The following is a 24190-nucleotide window of genomic DNA, read 5'->3' on the forward strand; positions in this document are numbered from 1 at the left end:
GGTGGCTTTCTTGTCAAAAGATTATGGACACTTTTTAAAGCATTCCTATGGGAGTGTTTTGTCTATAGAAGATCTTGATTTCTTACACTATAAAAACTATTGCACTTTTCAAGGCCTGCATGTCATTGATAAGTTGTACAAATCCAAGTTGTAACAGGCACATTATCTCAAAAACTGACATTGAAATAAACTGGACCCAAAACTGAATAACAAGAAGTTGAATTGGCAGAATATAATTTAAGAAAACAGTAATGTGATTGCCTACTGCAATCATCATTCTAGTGTTTGTACAGTATGATCATTAGATGGATGGGGAATAATTCTAATACTGTCATAATTTTAATTAATTCATTACTGTTAATATGTTTTAGCTTACAACAAAGAACACAGTTCAAACACATCCAGGGAGAATTGTGTTCTTTGTAGCACAGAACTGTACTGTAATTATAACTGAAAAGAGCTAATTTGTTTGCACTTTTTCTGACAACATCATTACAATATAAACTGGATTCATGATTTAATGTGAAATTTGCTTTAAAGATTATAAACAAAAGTGTATCTATCTATCTATCTATCTATCTATCTATCTATCTATCTATCTATCTCTACCTACCTACCTAGTGGTCAGATAAGGCTTGTGCACCCCACCTGATCCCCTGTGAAGGTGTCTCTTCATGTACCCAGCAAGAGCTGAAAGAGAGGCTCTTCCAGGAGATTATGTTCTACCTAGACAAGGGCAAAGTGAGAGCATAAAACATACACACACATACACACACTTACTGCAGTGTTTTACTGTGACCCTACTGAACTACCGATTATATTGCATTTAATAGTAATATTGCAATTAATATATTTAGCCATCAGTATGGTGTAAGAGAGTACTCTGTGGCTTTGGGCTATATATATTAATGCAGCAGTTAGTACAAACTATTATTTAACAAGTCCAACAAACTATAATTAAACTAATTATGAATTATTGCTTGCTGTGTTTAATGTGTTTCATTTTTTTATGTAAATGGGCAGATGTGGGAAAAGGCCATTGAATTGAGCAAGCAGCTTGCCAAGATGCATGAGAACCAGATGTTTGATTTTTTGGAGCTCAGTCAGCTTCTGGTAAGACATTTATAAATTGGAAAACTTACTAGTCCCTCTTGTTGACCATAACTGACTAAGTAATGTATACCATACTGACAACGGGCATATGAAGTATCTTTTCAGTGCCTTCAATAAAGTATTACTCTGCTAGAAACACCACACCAATATTAACGTGAATTGTTATTATAAATGAATTATAATACAAAATTGTTTCCTGAGTATTTGTGAATTAATGGAAATATTTTAAGTTATTAAAATCAATCACCTTCTCACACACACACACATACACACACCTATATATGTAATATGTCTATTAAATATCAAATAGTAACATGAGATATGGGAAACATTTTTGATAAGAATGGCCCATATGATTTAAAATAATATTATCAGTATTTACTGTTGTAAATAAATATGTTTGCAGTACAGTTGGCTGTGTTTATTATTATTGTTCTACTATATGTCTTACTATCTTATAGGACAACCAGAATAGCCTAAAAAAGAGACAGTTAATATATGTGTTTGGTCAATGAAAAATGGACCATATGCAATCATGAACGCTAAACACTAAAACTGCCTACTTGGCAAGAGATATTTAGGAAATAATCATAATAATCTCCAGATTGAGAGGTAAGATATGCTTTGTAAGATAAGAGCCAGACTAGCGGTCCTAATATAATTATTTTTTCCCACAAAAGAAAAGGGAATTTAGCAAGACATTACTAGAACATATCATAGCGTAAGTTGTTTTCCATGCTTGTATTTCTGCACAGAAACAACAAGCACAGTTTTATGAGAACATCATGCACGCTATGAGGCCACAGCCTGAATACTTTGCAGTGGGTTACTACGGCCAGGGTTTCCCACCATTCCTCAGGGTAAGTGATAGAAGGGTTATCTGTATAAATATATCTTAATAACTCTGTATCTTGGGTGACTGTCTGTGAAGAGTTTGGTGTGTTCTCCCCTTGTCTGTGTGGGTTTCCTCCAAGTGTTCCCCCTGTTTCCTCCCACAGTCCAGAAATATTGGTAGGTGGATTGGCTAAAGTGTGTGAGTGAATGTGCTGTGAAGGACTGGCACCCACTACAGGGTGTGTTCCTGCCTTGTGCCCAATGATTCTGGGTAGGCTCCGGACCCTGACCTGGATAAGCTGTTTCAGACAATGAATAAATGAATGAACTCTGTATCAGGTTCAAGGTCATAAATTTAAGGGAAATTTGGTTTTACATAAATTCTGTGCAAAAAAATAATTAAAAAAAATCTTAATCCCCAGTATGATTTACAAGATATGATCTGTGGTATTTGGGCAGTTGGTTCCACAGGACCTAGGAATTTTTCTCAGATATAAATGTACTGTACAGGCACATTATTGCCACTAATTGTACAAACCGTGTAAATGAACCTTTAAAGGTGCAATGGTGGTTTTAATTTCCAGTTGTGTTGCCTCACATTACATTCTCTGCACAAGAAGCAGAGGTGAATATTCATTATAGAACTGTGCAAAATGACAGGTAGTATCGCTGTCACACAGCTACAGGGTCCTAGGATTATGGGTTTGATTCCCGCTCTGGGTCACTGTCTGTGAGGAGTTTGGGGTGTTCTCCACATGTCCATGTGGGTTTCTTTCAGGTGCTCAGGTTTTAACCCATGGTCCAAAACCCAAAGATTTTCCAAAGATGTGAGTGTGTAAGTGAATGTGTGAGTGTGTGATGATTTTGAGGGACTGGCGCACCCTCCAGGGTGTTTTCCCACCTTGTGCCCAGTGATTCCCTGTAGACTCTGGACCCAACATGACCCGAAACTCGATAAGCGGTTACAGGCAATGAATAAATTAATATTTTGCATTAAATTGGTGAAGTGAAATATTTATAGCTTGGTCAACATTATGATATTTTAAAAATGATGAATGTAGTGAATATAAAACATTTCATTGACAGAACTTGTAGTTTTATGACAACAGTCTGCAAAACTTGAAATATGTAAGTTGATGAAGTTTGAAAATGTTTATGTTACATGGTCTCAGATAACTTGAAATGTGTTCTCCATCTCATCCAGTATTATATTACTCAGAGATGTTACTCAGAGTGTGAACGAAGTGTAAAATTCCAAGGTGTCTGTCATTGTAACATGTATTTAAGAAAGTATTCTTGGCAAAAGCAAATACCCTTTTGCTTTTAAAATGTTTAAAAAAAACTTTTATTCCATCTGTACCAAGATCAGCAATTCTGTGGAATATTTTGTTATTCTGAATGTTTCTGAGAGCATAGATTTATTCATTTTGATGCGTAGGCACAATATATATAGGGGTGTAGGGCGGAGACAGGAACAAAAACAACAACAGAGAGCCATAGGCTAAGTTAGCACATGGTGGAAACAACAAACAGGACAGGACCAGGGCATGACAGAGGGCCCCTCCTAAACGCGCAACTCCCGGGGTGCATAAACCTAGATCTCCAATAGCTGGCGCAGGAGAGGAGCCTGGAATACTAGACAGAACAGAAACTCAGACAGGGGACTGAACTAGAGACTGGAGTAGAGACTGGACAGGCAACTGACAAAGGGGGACAGGAGACAGGACTCTGGACAAGAAAGGACCAGAAACAGATCACAAAACAGAACCAGACTGGGAGGACAAATGACTGACAGGAGGAACCAAGAGGAGATGAAACACTGGACTGAAATGGAGACAAGACAGGGCTGGAAAAAGGAGGCAAGACACTGGACTGGAATGGGGATTGGACAAGACAAGAAACAAGAAACTGGACTGGGGAGAGGACAGGAGCAGGAGACAGGACTAAAGACGAAACAGGAGACAAGTACTGGGACTGGACAGGAGCAGGGACAAGTGACAAGACACTGGACTGGAGAGGAGTAGAAACATTAGACTGGACTTGGGATAAGGTAGGAGTGGAGACATGAGATTGGACAAAAGACTGCACGGGGGACTGGGCTCAAGCCAAAACAGGACTTGGCAAAGGAACAGGAAAAAGGGCATTTATCAGAACTGACACAAACATGGTGACAGGGACCGGGACAGAGACAAAGGCAGACACAGGTACTGGGACATGGACAGAGACAGGGACCAAAACAGGGACAGACAGAGGGACAAAAATAAACATAGGGGAGTGCCCTGGACTGGCAAAAATCTGAGAGGTCAACAGGGATTGGACAAGACTAGAAACAAGAGACTGGACTGGGGAGAGGACAGGAGCAGGAGACTGGACTAAAGATGAAACAGGAGACAAGTATTGGGACTGGACAGGAGCAGGGACAGGTGACAAGACACTGGACTGGAGAGGAGCAGAAACATTAGACCGGACTTGGAATAAGGTAGGAGTGGAGACACGAGATTGAACAAGAGACTGCACAGGGGACTGGGCTCGAGAAAAAACAGGACTTGGCAAAGCAACAGGGACCAGGACATTTATCAGAACTGACACAAACATGGTGACAGGGACCGGGACAGACACAAAGGCAGACACAGGTACTGGGATATAGACAGAGACAGGGACCAAAACAGGGACAGACAAAGGGACAAAAATAAACATAGGGGAGTGCCCTGGACTGGCAAAAATCTGAGAGGTCAACAGGGATTGGACAAGACTAGAAACAAGAGACTGAACTGGGGAGAGGACAGGAGCAGGAGACTGGACTAAAGATGAAACAGGAGACAAGTATTGGGACTGGACAGGAGCAGGGACAGGTGACAAGACACTGGACTGGAGAGGAGCAGAAACATTAGACCGGACTTGGAATAAGGTAGGAGTGGAGACACGAGATTGAACAAGAGACTGCACAGGGGACTGGGCTCGAGAAAAAACAGGACTTGGCAAAGCAACAGGGACCAGGACATTTATCAGAACTGACACAAACATGGTGACAGGGACCGGGACAGACACAAAGGCAGACACAGGTACTGGGATATAGACAGAGACAGGGACCAAAACAGGGACAGACAAAGGGACAAAAATAAACAGGGGAGTGCCCTGGACTGGCAAAAGTCTGAGGGAATGCCTGAGAGGCCAGTCTGGGCACAGTTCTAGGGATCTAGGGACACGAAGAGAGGCAGCCAGGGCCACAGTAACAGGTACCTGGAACAGGAGCAGCGGACACCACCTTGTCTGGAACAGGAACGGCAGACACCGCCTTCCCTGGACCAGGAGCAGCGGATGCTGCCTTCACTAGAACAGGAGCCCACCATCGCTGGAACAGGAGGAGCAGGGTTCGCCGCCATGACAGGAACAGGAACGGCTGCCTTCTCTGGAACAGGAGTGGCGGATGCCGCCATCACAGGAACAGGAGTGACTGAGGAAGCCGCCATCACAGGAACAGGAGTGGTGGGGTTCGCCACCAGAACAGGAACAGGAGCGGCGGAGGTTGCCACCTTCACTGGATCAGGAGCAGCATGGATCGGCGCCTTCACTGGATCAGGAGCAGCATGGATTGCTGCCTTCACTGGATCAGGAGCGATGTGGAACACTGCCATCACGGGAACTGGAGAAGCGGGTTTTGCCGCCATCACAGGGACAGAAGCGGCGGGGTTCACTACCATCTTAGGGACAGGAGCAAGGAGTTGCCTTTGAAGGGTTTCCAGGTAAGCATTAAGCCATGCTAAGTCCACGGAGGTAGGGGGCTCTGCAATGATGTCCACAGAGGCAGGAAATCCAAGATGTCACTTGAACAAGCATCCTCACGAAATACGCCCCTGTTAGCCTCACCTCCTTTGCCCTGAGGCTAACAGCACCAACCCCCCACCCCCCCACCCCCTCAAATTTTCCCTGGACTTGAGGGGGTAGTCCTCCAAAAAGGGGGAGGCCACAGTCACAGTAATAGAAGTGGCCGAAGCCACAGTCACAGGAACAGCAGCAGCCTTGTTCACCACCTTCACTGGAACAGGAGCAGCAGACGCTGCCTTCTCTGGAATAGGAGCGGTGGACGCCACCTTCGCTGGAACAGGAGCGGCGGACGGCGCCTTCTCTGGAACAGGAGCGGTGGAAGCCGCCTTCTCTGGAACATGAGCGGCGTGGATTGCCGCTATCGCAGGAACAGGAGCGGCAGGGTTCACCACCATCACAGGAATGGGAGCCTCGCCTTCTTTGCCCTGAGGCTAACAGCACCAATACTCAACGACCCCCCAAAATTTTCCCCGGATCTGAGGGGGTAGTCCTCCAAAAAGGGGGATGTTTCAAATCAAATCAAATCAAATCTAATTTATTTATATAGCGCTTTTCACAACTGATGTTGTCACAAAGCAGCTTCACAGAATTCCAGTAAGACAAAGATTTGACATGAAATGTAAAAACAAATGTAAAACCCTCAAGTGAGCAAGCCAGGAGCGACAGTGGCAAGGAAAAACTCCCCCAGCTGAGGAAGAAACCTTGGGAGGAACCAAGGCTCACAAGGGGTGACCCATCCTCCTCTGGTCAATCTACTGGTGATGATAGTTAGTAGTCCATGAGAACTTCAGTGTAGGGACAGCTTCAAGGCACTTGGTGGTTGCTGGAGCGTGGGCAGCTGGTCTGAAGCATGGAGGAGGGTCTCGACAGTCATCCATCAGTGTCCAGACAGACAGGTGGGCAGTTGTTTACTCGGAAAGATGTAAAGGGATGGAATTAGTTTTGAACTGTTTTGTGTTTGTAAAGTAGAAAATATGAAAATTTCCAGAGTGTGGCTAATGACTCCGGCAGATCTGACTATGACAGCTTTAACTAAAAGGAGAGAACCAGGAGGACACACAGACACGGGAGCATCCTGAAACACTGGCATCCCTCCGCTCCACCGTCAACAAACCTGAGTGATCGCGAGAAGCGGCGGGACGACAGCGTTTCAGTTTACTATAATTCCTTGTGTCCATGGACCCCCCGGATCTGCCGCCTTTATCTATGGGGGAGCATTAGCTACCAAAAGATAAACTAAACAAATGTGTTTTTAGCCTAGATCTGAAGATTGCAACTGTGTCTGAGTCCCGAACATTTTCTGGAAGATCATTCCAGAGTCTGGGGGCTTTATAAGAAAAGGCTCTTCCCCCAGCTGAGGCCTTCTGAATTCTGTGAACAATTAAAAATCCAGTTTTCTGTGATCTGAGTGAACGTGGAGGCTCATAATAGGAAATTGTATCTTGAAGATATTCAGGAGCAAGCCCATGTAGAGCTTTATATGTTAATAACAAAATTTTGTAGTCAATGCGGAATTTAAAAGGCAGCCAATGAAGTGATGATAAAACTGGGCTGATATATTCAAATTTTCTAGTTTTAGCGAGGACCCTAGCTGCAGCATTTTGAACTAGTTGAAGTTTTCTTAAATTGCTGCTGGTGCATCCTGACAGTAATGCGTTACAGTAGTCAAGCCTTGAAGTAATAAAGGCATGTACTAATGTTTCTGCGTCCTGAAGGGATAAGGCATTTCTAATCTTAGCAATATTGCGAAGATATAAAAAAGCTGTCCTAGTGATACTACCTATGTTGTTGATCAAATGATAAATCCGGGTCAATTATGACACCAAGATTTTTTGCTGCTGAACCAGGTTTAACTGGAAAGTCAGCTAGATTTAAAATTAAATCTGATAATTCATTTCTTGCCACTTTTGGACCCAAAAGCAGGACCTCTGTTTTGTTGCTGTTTAGAAGGAGGAAGTTAGGCAACATCCAGCCTTTCACGTCTTTTACACAGTCCTCTATTTTCTTTAATCTGTGTTTGTCATCGGGCTTGGCTGAAATATACAATTATGTGTCGTCTGCGTAACAGTGAAAGTTAATGTCATGGTTTCTTATAACTGTGCCTAGCAGTAACATGTATAATGTAAATAATAATGGTCCTAAAATAGAGCCTTGTGGAATTCCAAATCTTACTTTAGAATAATTTGAATTTAGATTGTTTACTTTTACGAATTGATAACGTTCCGTTAAGTAAGATTTGAACCATAATAGGGCTGTCCCTGTGATTCCAACCATGTTTTCTAACCTTTCTATGAGAATATTGTGGTCTATTGTATCGAAGGCTGCGCTTAGGTCAAGAAGCACCAACAGGGATACGTGGCCTTGATCAGAGGCAAGAAGAAGATCATTTGTTATCTTAACTAGAGCTGTCTCTGTACTATGATGTTGCCTGAATCCAGATTGGAATTTTTCATATATATGATTCTTATGTAGATATGAACTAAGTTGTTGGGCCACAGCTCTTTCTAAGATCTTGGACAGAAATGGCAAATTAGAAATAGGCCTGTAATTAGACAGTGTACTAGCATCAAGATTTGGTTTCTTTATCATAGGTTTAATAACTGCTAGTTTAAAAGCTTTGGGTACATGGCCCAGACTAAGGGATGAGTTTACTATAGTTAAAAGAGGATCAATAATAGCTGGTAGTACTTCTTTGAGCAACTTTGTGGGAATTGCATCAAGTGTGCAAGTTGTACAGTTTGCGGAGATGATAATCTTCTCTAGTTCTAATTGTGGGAGTGGGTAAAAGGTTTCAAGTCTTTCTTTTACAGTTATATTATGTTTTATATCATTCACATCGGGTGGCACCCAGGATGGATTTGATCCTGTGGCTTGAGTTAGTTGTCTAATATTCTTAATTTTATTATTAAAAAAGTCCATAAAATCTTTACTGGTGCAAGTTGCTGGAATTAGTTGTTCAGAACCTGCTTGATTTTTTGTAATTCTAGAAAACACACTAAACAGTGCTCTCGGATTATTTTTATTATTGGAGATCAGCAAGGCCAGATATGCTGAGCGAGCTTTAGTGAGGGCATTTCTATACTCTATAAGGCTGTCCTTCCAGGCAGAATGGAACACTTCAAGCTTGGTTGATCGCCATTTCCGCTCTAGTTTTTGTAATGTTTGTTTTAAAGTACGGGTCTTATCATTATACCATGGTGCGAGCTTTTTTTGTCTTATACTTTTATGTTTAAGTGGTGCTACCTTTTCTAAAGTAGATTGACAGGTATTTTCTAGGTAATCAGTTAGTACATCTAGGTCCATTGGGTCTGATGGAGTTGGAACTGGGGTCGATAGTTCTGGTAGGTTTTCTATAAATTGTAGGGCGGTAGATGGTTTTATTATACGCCTTGTAGAATAGCGAGGGTTCTTACATATATGATTGGAGATTGCTGAGGATTGCGGTAAGATATTAATTTTGTCAATGTTAAGACCTAGTGTCAGAACTAAGTCTAAAGTGTGGCTGCAGTAGTGTGTAGGCCCTGTTACATTTTGAGTAATACCAATGGAGTCTAAGATTGAGGTAAATGCCTTTTTTAGTGGGTCACTTTCCTTCTCAAAATGGATATTGAAATCTCCTACAATTATAACTTTATGATTGCACACCGCTAGGTTTGTAGCAAAATCGCTGAATTCTTTCAGAAATTCTAAGTAAGGCCCTCGTGGTCTGTAAATGTTGCATAATAAAAATGCGTCCTTTTTTGTGACCGGATTTGTAATAATAGTGGAGAGTACCTCAAAAGAAGAGAAGGTGTCACATTGTTTAAGACTAATTTCTAGGGTATTTTGGTAAATTACACATACTCCACCTCCTTTGCCTGATATTCTTGGGCTATGTGCATAATTATAGCCTAGGGGGGTGGCTTCATTTAGTGCTAAATATTCATTTGGTCTAACCCACGTTTCCGTGAGACAGAAAACATTGAATTTATGATCACTTATAATATCATTTACGATGAGTGCTTTTGAGTTTAGTGATCTTATGTTGAGTAACCCAAATTTTAGTTCTGAGGTGTTGCTGCTAGGTGTTGTGTATAATTTAATATTGATTAGGTTGCTGAAACAGGCTGGTTTTGTTTTTCTACTTTTACATTTAGTTCGGGGGAAAGACACAGTCTCAATACAGTTGAACCTGGGTGATGCCTCAAGACAGTTCGCAGACGGTCGGTTTAGCCTGTCTGTCTGCGGCCTGGTCCCGGCTCTGGATTGTCAGCAGCTATCTACACTACTCTGCTGACTAACTAAAAGACTATGTGCTATGCTGCAAGAAAGTAAGGCAGCACCCTCCCGCGTGGGGTGGATACCATCCCTACCTATAAGACCAGGCTTGCCCTCAAAACGTAACCAATTGTCTATAAAGCCCACTTGATTTTCGGAACACCACTTGGACATCCAGCAGTTTAACACCCAAAGTCTGCTGTAAGCTTCGTCGCCACGCCGCATTGGTATGGGGCCAGAGCAGATTACGGCATCAGACATCGTCTGGGCCAGTTTAATCACCTCTGTAATATTACCCTTAGTTACCTCAGACTGCCGCAGACGAATATCATTGGCCCCTACATGAATGATTACCCTCAAATATCTCCTATTAGCTAACAGTCTAAGGTTGCCACTAATATCCGGCGCTCTGGCTCCCGATAAACAGCTAACTGTTACTGCTGGCGCCCCTAAAGGAGTAGCTAATTTCACGTGTCGAACAATAGAGTCTCCTATAACCAGAGCACTCTTAACAGGCTCCTCAGCGGGTGCTTCGCTGAGTGGGGCAAACCTGTTTAACACGCGAATCGGAGGAGCGTGGTGTCCCGGTGGGCTAGCTTTGGCCTCAGCATTAGCATCAGCCTTAGCTTTCCGGCTATGACGCCGAGACGTCACCCATTCACCCCGCTGTGAGGGCTCTAATGCCGGAGTCTTGGGGGTGCTAACTCTCCCTAAGGCACCCAGAGTTGCTAACACTGAATCTTGCTGTTTATCCCTTAACAATAATAAGCTCCGGATGCGCACTTCTAACTGGTCCACTTTATCCACCAGAGAGCTAACTAGCTGACACTTAGTACAAACACAACCACTATCTTTATCGCTAGAGGTGGAAAAGGGGGTTAAACTAAACATGCCACACTCTGAGCAGGCAAAACAGCCAGTAGTAGCCATGGAATTGCAGGTACTTACCGCTTTTAGTTGATTTTAGTAACTTACACCAAGAACGTTACTCCAGGGTCCGGTGGCAATTTTAGTGCCTCTGTAATGAATATTCCTGCGGAGACAATCTAAAAGATAGATCTATCGATGGTTAGTAGGTTATAAAAACAGATATAAATATAGAAATAACAGTGGAAACGAGTAAACAGGAAAACCAGAGCGATCAAAACAGCTTCCAAACGGGTACAGAAACAGCCAAACGGGTTGCCAGATCACCCTCATACCCTCACACCCTCACAGCCTACTTCAGCAGGCAGCTCTTGACGTTTTCTGCGGCGTCAGCTTGCGGAAGGCACTGGTTCCTACCGATGGGTGTGCCAGGACCCAAACGGAATGGAGTCTGATGAATAGCACAGCCAATCCACGGATTCCTCGATACGTCCATACGTAGAGGTCTGGTGTTCTGTCACAGCTGCAGGAAGTATGAGGAGACAGAATTTATTAACAGGAATTTATTTAACACAGACAGAATCAAAATAAACATGGGAATTGCAGACAGAATAAAGACAAGACTAAACGAAACCAAACAAGACAGACAGGACTCAACCATGAACCGGGTTAAACGTGTAAACATAAAGACAGGACAAACGAGGAACACCTGCAGACAATAATGGGACAGAGGCAGGACTAAGGCGGGCCTAGGACGGAGACAGGAACAAAAACAATGACAGAGAGCCATGTGCTAAGTTAGTACATGGTGTAGTGTATGTAGGTTTTTTTTATCATACACCGTGATAAATATGTAAATATATATTTGAAATATATATTTATATATTGTGTTTATAGCGTTGACCTTATTCAAACTTTTATAGTTACTAACATTTAACTAATGATAGTAATTAAAGTTTATAATTGGCTTAAGCAACTAAAACGTTAATAATTAGTTTGAGAATAAATAATAGTCAAGCTAAGTGAGATCTTCAGGATTTTCAGAAATTTTAATGAACAGACTGTATACACTGTGATTTCAAATAATGAAAGTTTTATTAACAAAAGGAAAGAGGATATTTAATTAACATAGCATAATCTTGTAATCTCACGGCATCAACGCAGGGGAAACCGATTCAACTTTAAAGATAAGCTAGGCACTATGACTTGTGACTAAAATGTTGCTAATTGAGGCTTGATTACGTATAAATTTATAAAGGAACTTAATTAGGCATCAGCTTCTGGAGAATGTGAGAATTTAGCTGGCTTACTCGCTTGCCGTTTCACCGAGCCGTCGCGTCCTGCTCCGTGTTCTGGGGGTTGTTTCTCGTCGTTCCCGCATCGTGAAAGACAGGCCCGCTTGTGAAGGAGATTCCCTCCCGGTTGAGTCAGGCACTCTCAGCCTCAGGCGGGGTGGCGTCGATCGAGAGTTCCCCTCTCGGAGAATTGCAGGCGTGGCTGGTTTCTCCCCGGAGTGGAGTGGCTTCTTCAGAGAGTTAGCTCGTCTCGTTGCTCGATTCTCCAGAAGTAGTGCCCTCAGAAGCTGGCTTATAACGCTAATATATCCGCTATCAACTAATCTAAAAGGGTGATATCTTATTCTCGCCACGAATAAGTTTCACCTGCTTTGATCACTCGTGAGATCGAACTTCGATGGGCAATAAAACAAAAACACAATTAAAAGAAAAGAAAGTATTCAAATCATTCGACGTACTCGTAGACTTTCTCACACTAGCTAACTCAAGATGTCTCCTGGGAGCTTGGTGAGATTTCTTCAAAAGTCTTTTGTTCGTCGTCGTGAGGAGGAGAAAACTTCTCGCTTGGAGAGGTTGGAGCTTGAAGAGATAAAACAAAGAGAACGCGTGCAGGCGTTCAGAGCAGAAACGAAGTTAAGAGTCAGAGAGAGAGCTTAGAGAAAATGAACGTAAAAGTGAGAATATAGAGAAAGAAAGAGCGAGTTGAGCTGAGCTTCTGATCTTCTGAGCTGCTGTTGTGTTGCTGAGCTGAACTGAACTGAACTTGTGACGAGCTGAACTTCTTTTCAAAGCCAGCGCAATCACGCCCTATTGGGAGGTGTCCTTTCTTCGATTGGGTGCGAGTCCGAGGCTCACGTGACTCTCCCGAAAGAGAAAAGAGGGGGAAGGTTTGGACCAGAGATTCAAACAGAAAAGGTAGAAATTTCGCGTATCGAAATTTCTTATACATGTTAGTAACATATCACACTGAATGTCCTGGATTATTAATATCAAACATTTACATTAGATTTTATCTTGGGTACGTCATGTTTACGTCCCATTTACAATATTGTTAGAAGATATTAATTTGTTTTTCTAATCAGAGACAGAAACTTCCTTTCACGATAGAAACAGTAATACACATCATTTCATTAGAAGGTGGACGTTCATCTGAGGACACAGAGAGTGACACTCATACATATTGCATAAACATACTTATTAAAATTTCATTAAGTCCATCATGTATTTAGACGGCCTTAGGCGAGACATGATTTCGCAAACGTCCACCTGGGGTCGCTGTTGATCCATGCTGTTGATCCATGCTGTTCGTCCGGTGTGGGTGGTTAACTTGAGGTCACCCCGAGTTCAATCAGTTTGACCATCTGGGCTCGAGATAAGGATGAGATACTTAGGCGCCACTGTCATAAACGCTTGTAACTCCCCTCTCTGTTTGATGTCCTTTTGGTCTAAGAGCATCATAAAGTGGATTTGTTATCTTTACGTTTCTGAAGGGAGGAAGGGTGTCGGGGGCCAGGTGTCCTGGTCCGTCTTTTGATGTTAGACCTTATGTGTGTGCGTGTGTGTGTGGGGGGGTTGCAGGGTCTTTGCACCCCCGCGGTTTGTGGAATGTTGATTCGGTCGCAGACGAAGGTCCTGGTCAGAGTGAAAAAGTTTTAATTCAAAACTTTTCATTTCTTTATTTCTTCATTTGATATTTCATCTCGTTATCCGGTCCATACTCTACTACAATGGTGGGAACAACAGACAGGACAGGGCCTAGGCGTGACAGGTGTAATGACAGTCATTGTTTTATACATTTATCCACTGGGCAAGCTTCACTCACATTCCAAGGACTTTTTCCAATTTTATTGTTCTGAATAATAGAATGAGCACTGTCTCTGTAGAAATGTCCTCCCATGTCAGTTCTACAGCAGCTCATGACAAGTTGAGTAGAAACAAGTTACCTCTCAAGTGGACAGCTATTGTGCTTGTATTGTCCTAGGTATCAGAACCTGCGCTTGTTCTGACAAGCGTCTGAGCTCAGAAGAAATTTGGACTCAAACCTATTTGAACTAGTTAGGATACACATCTGTCTGAACACCAAACCTTTTGTGATTCACTCTGGACAACAGCGTTTGCTAAATGCTATAAATGAAAATATAATACAGTGATCATGAGAGACAGGTAAACAGACTACTTTATACATGGAAAGGCAATTGAATCTCCACCCCATTTGACAGCTTTTTCTAATAAGCCTATTTATTTATTTACTTACTTACTTATTTTTATTCCCTTAACTCATAGGCATTATTTAAAAAATCACTAAAATAACCATCACAAAAAATTTAAGCAAATACTACCTCTGACTGTTCTCAGTGGTTTACTTAATTAACCCTTAATGACTAACTCTTTACTATACACTTAACTATGTTTCACTGTCACACTTACATAGGAAGTCTTTACTCTTTACTCACAGAGGAGAATAGCACTTTGTCATTTTGTGCAATTAGTGAATAAAAATATTTTTATGAATCCCCACATGCCTCATTATTTTGAGTTTAAAAATAGAATTGTGTAACTTAATACAGTTATGCTATAAAGACCAGGAAAAATACACTGAAGAATGTAGGAAGTTACAAAGCTGGAAGTTACACAGTAAGTAAAAGGAAAGTATACCGTAAAACGTGGGAAGATACACTTTAACTATCATATACATACACTGTAAAACACGGGCTGTATAATAAAGTGTTACCGAATATTTAAAGCCCTGAGTGTCACTACTGGACAGAGATTAGTCCACCAACTTAAAAATCTAGCCAACAGCATCCTGTGTGCTGTGTCTTTTGTCCAGTGATTAAGGAATAGAGGATGACCTGATTGACTGATCAATGAGAATGTTTGACCACCAAGATCATTCCTGCTGTGTGGTTATCCTATAGGGGTCCTGACCATTGATCAACAGGGTGAAAGGATTTGTAACTGTAGAACTACAAAGAGCTCCTGTGGAGAGTGGAGCAGAAAGATTGGACAGTGAGTACAAAAGCACTGCTGGTCATAATATGATGGTTAACATTTTTATTTTTTACTAGATTTTAGTTATTTTATTATAATTATATTTACGGTTATTGAATCATTTATATAGTTCCATCCATCCATCCATCCATCCATTATCTACCGCTTATCCGTGTCAGGGGCGTGGGGGAAGCAGTCAGAGTAAGAAACCCTGAGACTACCGAACTGGGCACCTTCCATTAGTTGGCTACTCTGAGAAATTCTGTCCATAAAGGTTATGAACATTTGTATATGTGATCATTTATAATTATTTTAATTAATATGACAGTTTTAGTTTCCTTTTTTTTGTTCTTACCTTTAATTGTCCTTTCTAATAACTTTACATTTAGAAGTTAATATTGAATTAGCTTTATATTTTCTGTTTTTATGTATTTTTCTTTTTTTAATGTCACCTTGCATGTTTACCATGGCAGTGGTTGTAGTATCTTAAGGCAACTGTAGATAAAATTGTCCAGGCTTTAAATATTTGCAGGGTGTGTGACTTGAAGAGGTGGTGAAAGTCTCATTTGATGTGTGAAGAATGGGTCACAAATCAGATATTAATTATTGACAAATGGGATTTGAGTGCATTTGGGCATGCCCATGTAAGCAGCTGAATCTGCAGGTGTACTGAAACATACAGTCATACAGGTCTACAAGCAGTGGCAAAAATCACAGTCTACAGGAAATTCTAGAAATATGGCTGAAAGACTAAACTGATACCCTGCATATGCATACTACAGGTGCTGGTCATAAAATTTGAATATCATGACAAAGTTTATTTATTTCAGTAATTCCATTCAAAAAGTGAAACTTGTATATTATACCCATTCATTGCACGCAGACTGATATATTTCAAGTGTTTATTTCTTTTAATTTGATGATTATAACTGACAACTAATGAAAACCCCAAATTCAGTATCTTGAATATTACTTAAGACCGATACAAAAAAAAGATTTTTAGAAATGCTGGCCAATTGAAAAGTATGAACATGAAAAGATGAGCATGTACAGCACTCAATACTTAGTTTAGGCTCCTTTTGCCTGAATTACTGCAGCAATGCGGCATAGCCTTCAGCTCTTTTGCATTGTTGGTCTAGCGTATTGCATCTTCCTCTTCACAATACCCCATAGAGGTGAGTTTGCTGGCCAGTTAAGAACAGGGACACCGTGGTCCTTAATCCAGGTACTGGTAGTTTTGGCACTGTGTGCAGGTGCCAAGTCCTGTTGGAAAATGAAATCTGCATCTCCATGAAGTTGGTCAGCAGCAGTAAGCATGAAGTGCTCTAAAACCTCCTGGTAGACGACTGCATTGACCTTGGACCTCAGAAAACACAGTGGACCAATCCCAGCAGATGACATGGCACCCCAAACCATCAATGACTGTAGAAACTTTACACTGGACCTCAAGCAATGTGGATTATGTGCTTCTCTTCTCTTCCCCCAGACTCTGGGACCTTGATTTGAAAATTTACTTTCATCAGAAAACTTAACTTAACACTTAACACTCAGCAGCAATCCCATCCTTTTTGGAAGCAAGACACTTCTGACACTCTCACTGTCTCTTGTTCAAAAGTGGCTTGACACAAGGAATGCGACAGCTGAAACCCATGTCTTGCATACATCTGTGCGTGGTGGTTCTTTAAGCACTGACTCCAGCTGCAGTCAGGTCTTTGTGAATCTCCCCCACATTTTTGAATGGGTTTTGTTTCACAATCCTCTCCAGGGTGCGGTTATCCCTATTGCTTGTACAATTTTTTTTCTACCACATCTTTTCCTTCCCTTCCATTTCTTCTATTAATGTACTTGGACACAGAGCTCTCTGAACAGTCCACCTCTTTAGCAATGACATTTTGTGTCTTGCCCTGCTTGTGTAAGGTGTCAATGGACGTCTTTTGGACATCTGTCCAGCCAGCATACTTCCCCATGATTGTGTAGCCTACAGAACTAGACCAAGAGACCATTAAAAGGCCTTTGCAAGTTTTTTTAATTAATTAGCTGATTAGAGTGTGGCACCAAGTGTCTTCAATATTGAACCTTTACACAATATTCAAATTTTCTGAGATTCTTAATTTAGGGTTTTCATTAGTTGTCAGTTATAATCATCAAATTAAAAGAAATAAACACCTGAAATATATCAGTCTGTGTGTAATGAATGAGTATAATATACAAGTTTCACTTTTTGAAGTGAATATTCTAATTTTATGACCAGCACCTGTACATGCCATGAACTTATGGAACAGAATGTCATGCAAATGGGTTTTGATCACTCCTTCTAATAAAGATGCCTGGTTACTGTGGGTGAAGAAACACACAAGATGGACTAATTAATACTAGAAACGTGTTTCTGCCTGTATGTGAATGATGTTCTGGAGGCCTTCAGTAAGGAATGCCTGCAAAGTGTGGTTCAAGCTGGAGGAGAGTCTTTGATGTTCTGGGAGTATTTTAATGGGTCTTTGGTTGAGTTGACAGTAAATTTGAACCACAGTGCCTACACCAGGTTTTGGCTTTTGCTGATCATCATACAGAGGAATATGAAATCCCCATACCTGAATTCCAAAATGACATTCACAGGACTGCAAATGTGGCTGATTGGCAAGATGAACATTTGGACTGGATCTACATCATTCTTTGATTTAAGTGCAGCTGTACAATGATGTTGCTTATATCCAGAAACTCTTCCCATTGAAAAAACAAAAGTTAGATCCAAAATGGCCAACTTCAAAAAGGCCACCATGGTCACCACACATCTTGAAAAGTTTTCCCCCTCCCATATACTAATGTGCCACAAACAGGAAGTTAATATCACCAACCATTCCCATTTTATTAAGATGTATCCATATAAATGGCCCACCTCTGTATATATATATATATATTGTTACACCCTCGTCCCTCGTCTTGTCATGTCTGTTTTTCCTGCCATGTGCTCGCTCTCAGCACATGGCTCTGTTTGTTGTTTCTCTAGTCCCGCCTTTGTTCCGCCTCCTCGTCTGTGTATCATCTGTTACCCTGCCCCCTCGTTACCTGTCCAGGTGTAGCTTGTCTGTGTCTTGTATTTAAGTTCCCTTGTGTCTCTCCTGTTGGTCGGACATTTCACCTTTGTTTTGTATTCTCTGGTCTGTCTGTCTGTCTTGCTTATTTCTTATACCCTCCAAGTCAGTCTTTGTATCTCTTTTGTCTCTTTGTGTGTTTACTTGGTTTATGTCTATGTTCAAGTTTAGTCTGTTTAGCTTTCTGTGTCTGTTTAGTTCTAGCTGTTCAAGTGTCTATTTAGTTCTGTCTAAGATTAGTCTGTTTCTCTCTTTGTATGTTTAGCTCTCTCTTCCTAGGTTTCTATGTCCAGTTCCCTTTCTCTGTCCAAGTCATTGTTTCCAAGTTTCTCTGTCTCAGTCTTTCTTTGTTTAAGTTTTCTCGCTAGTTATCTTAGTCTGTCTTTGTGTAGAGTATGTTGTATGTTGATATACACTGAAATATATATATATATATAAATATATATTTGATATATATATTTATATATTGTGTTTATAGCTTTGACCTTATTCAAACTCTTATAATTACTGATATTTGACTAATGATAGCTATTAAAGTTTATAATTGGCTTAAGCAATTAAAACGTTAATAATTAGTTTGAGAATGAATAATAGTCAAGCTAAGTGAGATCTTCAGGATTTTCAGACTTTTTAATGAACAGACTGTACACACTGAAATTTCAAATAATGAAAGTTTTTATTAACAAAGAAGAAGGATATTTAATTAACATAGCATAATCTCGTAATCTCACGGCATCAACACAGGGGAAGCCGATTCGACTTTAAAGATAAGCTAGGCACTATGGCTTGTGATTAAAATGTTGTTAACTGAGGTTTGATTACGTATAAATTTATAAAGGGACTTAATTAGGCATCAGCTTCTGGAGAATGTGAGAATTTAGCTTGCTTACTCGTTTGCCGTTTTTCTGCCGAGCCGTCGGGTCCCACGGTTCGATCTCTGTGCTTCGGGTTTCGCCTCTCGTCCTCTGAGCGCCGTTGAAAAGGGAGTTCCTCCCAGGGTGAGTCAGAAGTTCTTGGCTTCAGGCGTAGTGGCGTTGGAAGGGATTGAGTTTTCACGGAGGACTGCGGGCTTGGCTGGTTTCCCCTGAGAAAGGGAAGGCGTCTTCAGAGTAGTTGCCTCGTTGCTCGATTCTCCAGAAGTAGTGCCCTCAGAAGTCGGCTTATAACGCTAATATATCCGCTATCAACTAATCTAAAAGGGTGATATCTTATTCTGGCCACGAATAAGTTTCACCTGCTTTGATCACTCGTGAGATCAACTTCGATTGGGCGATAAAACATAAACACGGTTAGAAGAAAAGAAGATATTCAAATCATTCGACGTATTCGTAGACTTTCTCACACTAGCTAACTCAAGACATCTCCTGGGAGTTTAGTGAGATTTCTTCAAAAGTCTGTGTTCGTCGGCGTGAAGAGGAGAAAACGTCTCGCTTGGAGAGGTTTGGAGCTTGAAGAAAAAACACACGCGTACAGGCGTTCAGAGCGGAAACGAAGTTAAGAGTTGTAAGAGAGAGATAAAAGGTTTGAAGAAGTGGTTCAGAGAATCTTGAAAAAAGAAGAAGTGAAGTAGAAAGAATGTAAGAAGTGAGAGAAATGAGCCGGCATCCTCTTTTCAAAGGTAGCACGGTCACACCCTATTGGGAGGTGTCCTTCCTTTGATTGGGTCCGGGTCTGAGGCTCACGTGACTTGCTTCCCGAAAGAGAAGAAGGGGGAAGGTTGGATCAGAGATTCAAACAGTAATAAGATAGAAATTTCACGTATCGAATTTTCCTATACATGTTAGTAACATATCACAATGAGTGTCCTGGATTATTAATCAAACATTTACGTAAGATTTTATCTTGGGTACGTCGTGTTTACGTCCCATTTACAATGTTATGTTAGAAAAATATTAATTAGTTTCCTTTAGTTTAGAGACAGAAATTTCTTTCATGATTGACAACAGTAATACACATCACTTCATTGGTTGATAGATGTCCATCTGAAGACAACTGAATGACATTTGTACATGTTGTGTATACGTATTAGTCAGAATTTGATTTTATTTTCGTTATTGTTTAGGCGACCTCGGGCGAGGCGTAGTTTCACCAGTGTCTATTTGGGGTCGCTGTTGATCCACGCTGTTGGTCCGGTGCGGATGAGCTTCCAGGAGGTCAAGCCGAGTTCATTCAGTTCTACCATCTGGGGTAGTCTGTTTTAGATTTCCCACGAGATAATGACGAGACACTTAGGTGCCATTCGTCATAAACGGGCTTATAACTCCCCCACTCTGTTTGAAGTTCCTGTTTCTTAAAGGCATCATAAAAACTTGTTATCTTTAGTTCCTGAAGAGAGGAAGGGGGCCAGGTGTCCTGGTCCGTCTTTTGATGTAGACCTTATGTGTGTGTGTGGGGGGGGGGACTGCAGGGTCTTTGCACCCCCGCGGTCTGTGGAATGTGGATTCTGTCGCAGACGAAAATCCTTGTTAGAAGAGGGAGTTTTTTAATGAAGAACTTTTCATTCCTCGATCTATACTCCACTACATTTGTATGGTTGTCTTGTCTTGTAAATAAAAGTTACTGTGTTTTAGCAAGCATATATATATGTAAAATACCCTGTCTTTTATTTGTCTGTTTTAGAACAAGTTGTTCATCTACCGTGGTAAAGAGTATGAATGGCTGGAAGACTTCAGTCTGAAGGTGCTTTCTCAGTTTCCCAATGCAATCAGAATGACCAGCACAGTGCATCCTGGTGAAAGCCTACATAACTCACCTGGCCAGCGTATCCTCAGAGAACATTGAATATTTTGATGAAATGTTTTGAGCTTTCATCAAGAATTGCAAAAATAAAATAATTTTTAAATAAAAATAAAATAAGTTTTTAATGCTTAACTTGAGCTTTACTTAGATATCCAGTGCTTCACTGTCAAGCCTATCCTCAACTTACCTGTGCAGCTCAAGGATAAGGGTGTTCCAGAACAAATCCTTAAGTATTATAAAAAGCAAATATTATATGAAATTATAAATATGCTTTGCTGTTAGATTTGCTTATTTTCATTTGATCATTATTTATTTTCTCTCCCAGTTACTACAGAACAAATGAGGTGGATCAATTCCAGTACTCAAGACCATTCAGGAAAGGCCAGAAAGATCCAGACAATGAGTTTGCTGTGAGTTACTTGTGTTTTGTCAGTTAACTTGGCTTTGAGTTAATATTATTTATTAGTATACATGTCCACTAAATGCTGCCTGCCATGCTATTGTAGGTGTTTGAAAATGAAAGATTTTTAAATCTAAGTTACTAGGACTAGACAAGGATCTGTAACTTGCTATTTTATAATTATAGATTTCTTGTTTAAGAACAGACAAATTATTCATTTGTTCTCTTGTTTATTAACTCCTCCTTAAACTGGAATAGACAAATACTTTGTTAGTGATCAATAATCACAAATGAACATATGCTATACACAGTGCATTTAACCAAAAATATCAGTTTGGTTTTCGAATATACAAATACTCTATGAGGGGTATAACACATGCACACACTCAAAACAATAAACATATTTAAGGTTCAAGTACAGCATGACCAAGCTATCCCCTTCATTCATGTGATAGATCATGCCTTATATGTGCATGATATACCATGCATGCCATGTATACGTCAGCTACTGTAGACTTTGGAGCTTCTGGATAAAAAGTTTCAGATGTAGTAAATGCTCCACAACAATGAAATGGCTTTGATTGTGGTGTTTTTGAAGTTGTTAATGCATGTTCAATCATCAGCAATGTACCATTAAGGCATTAGTTGATCAAGTTAATCAAGATTGTGGCTTCATTCAGTAAATGAAAACTATGAGACAACAAAAGAACAAGAGATCTGGTCTATCACATGAAAAATTGCAATGCAATAGTATGAAAACACAATTATTTGCGACAGATTACACAAGCAGGTTACACCATCACCTTGCAAAGGCTACAACTGAGTATCAAACACAACATTGACTGGACTCTGTAACTTTGTGTGTAATTTGTAGGCACTGGTTCATAAAGCAACAAGTACACAAAGGCGTTTGCATCAATTACCGTAAATATCTTAATATTTTTCTGGTTTCCTCCGGGTGCTCCAGTTTCCTCCCATGTTTCAAAAACACATGTTGGTAGGTGGACTAGTGACTCAAATGTGTCCATAGGTGTGAGTGAGATAGTGTGTGTGTGTATTGCCCTGTGAAGGACTGGCACCCCCTCCAGGGTGTGTTCCCTGAACTGGATAAGGGGTTACAGACAATGAATGAATAAATGAATAAATAAGTGATAATGAAATCTAAATTTACATCAGCAGAGCAATTCTAGTCTATTTACTTCAGCTGGACTATTCTAATCATCAGTGCTGCTATTCTACTCATACATTTGCATGTAAATAATATATTTACATGGGCTGTTCTAAATGTATGTCAGCTGTGCTATTCTAGTCATTACTTAACTCAGTGATAAACATTTACCTAAACATGGTTATTCCAATCATAAATTTACATCAGCTGTGCTCGTCACATTGGGGTTAGGTTGACGAACAAGGAACGGAGATAAAGGTAGGTGCAGGAGAATAATTTAATGACATAAAGACACAAACAAAGACAAGAAACAAGTGAAGGGATTAAACACTGAGCAAAGGACTAAACAAGGAGCTATACACAGAACTGAAAAGCTAAACACTGAACAAGGGGCTAAACACTGAGCACAAGACAATAAACAGAAATCTGGTGACGAAACTGTCAATGGACCCACAAACAGGAGAAACAAACATGGGCTAAAAAAAACACATCAACAAGAAGCACCTTTGATCTAATCAAGACACCTGGCGCTATTAAGGATATCACATGACAAGGGGAGCACAAACAGGAAACAATACAAAACACAGACCTCAAAACCAGGCACATGTTACCGTGCTATTCTAGTCTTGAATTCACATCAGTGCCGTTCTAGTAATACATTTTCCTCAGAAGTGATATAATCGCAATTTATGTCAGCTGTGATATTCTAATCATAAATTTACCTCAGCAGTGCTATTCTGATCGTACATTTACCTCTTCAGTGCTTTTCTAGTCATAAATTTACCTCAGCATCAGTAGGAGGTGTAGCCAACATAATGTTGCTGTGCCACTAGTTTATGCGCCAGAACGTGCAACAGGAGAGTGGATTATACAAGAGTCAGGGTTGCCAGATTGCAACGGTGGTTTCAAAATCCACCAAAATGCATGAAAAAAGCCCAAATTTAACACTAAAATTGGTGAGGTTCAGGGTTTTGTATGTAGCTATGCAATTTGCTGTTTAAATGTTTCTTAAAATGCGGTTTTCTTATATTTCCTTCAGACCATGTGGATAGAAAGGACCACGTACAGAACAACATACTGCTTCCCAGGAATTCTTAAGTGGTTTGAAGTAAAAGCTATGTCAGTGGTGAGCGCAATGAGTGTAATTTACAAAAATACGCAGTTGTCATATACGGCTAATTTTTTCATCTACTCTCATTTGCATGGACTTGTTATATAAGTTTATAAGGGAGTAATCTAAATTTAAGTAAAACTTAACAAAATTGTATTTGTGTATACCTTTTAAACTGTGTACAACTCCTGACAAAAGTTATGGAATCTCCACTCTTAGAGGATGTAGAAAAAAAATAAATCACAAAGATGCCTCAAAACTATATTTTTTCAAATTCCAGCCATCTGGCATTAAGAAACAATAAAAAAGAAAGAAATATAATTGTTGTTTATTTAGATGAAGTACAGAAAAAAAACCTTTGCAGATTAGAACATTTTCATTGACAATTGTATTCAATTTCCACCAAATATTTTAAACTGGATCAAGATCCATTCTACTTATAGGACATGCCATTTACATTATATGTCTTTCATGTCCTTTTCCCTATGGCAAGATGCATTA

At 40.4% G+C, this 24190-nt stretch overlaps 1 protein-coding gene across 2 annotated transcripts in view; it reads left to right on the forward strand.

The window, feature by feature from the left end:
* Positions 1-24190, forward strand: part of dock5 (dedicator of cytokinesis 5) — a 208447-nt gene that overhangs the window by 167994 nt on the left and 16263 nt on the right. For both annotated transcript variants that reach the window (XM_066643473.1, XM_066643474.1), the window contains 7 exons: positions 622-741; positions 1024-1113; positions 1869-1973; positions 20891-21032; positions 21159-21240; positions 21336-21420; positions 23618-23704. In XM_066643473.1, the coding sequence (XP_066499570.1) occupies positions 622-741; positions 1024-1113; positions 1869-1973; positions 20891-21032; positions 21159-21240; positions 21336-21420; positions 23618-23704 (711 nt within the window). The remainder of the gene's footprint in view (positions 1-621; positions 742-1023; positions 1114-1868; positions 1974-20890; positions 21033-21158; positions 21241-21335; positions 21421-23617; positions 23705-24190) is intronic.

Source organism: Hoplias malabaricus, chromosome 14 (assembly GCF_029633855.1).
Source record: "Hoplias malabaricus isolate fHopMal1 chromosome 14, fHopMal1.hap1, whole genome shotgun sequence".
Lineage (NCBI taxonomy): Eukaryota > Metazoa > Chordata > Actinopteri > Characiformes > Erythrinidae > Hoplias > Hoplias malabaricus.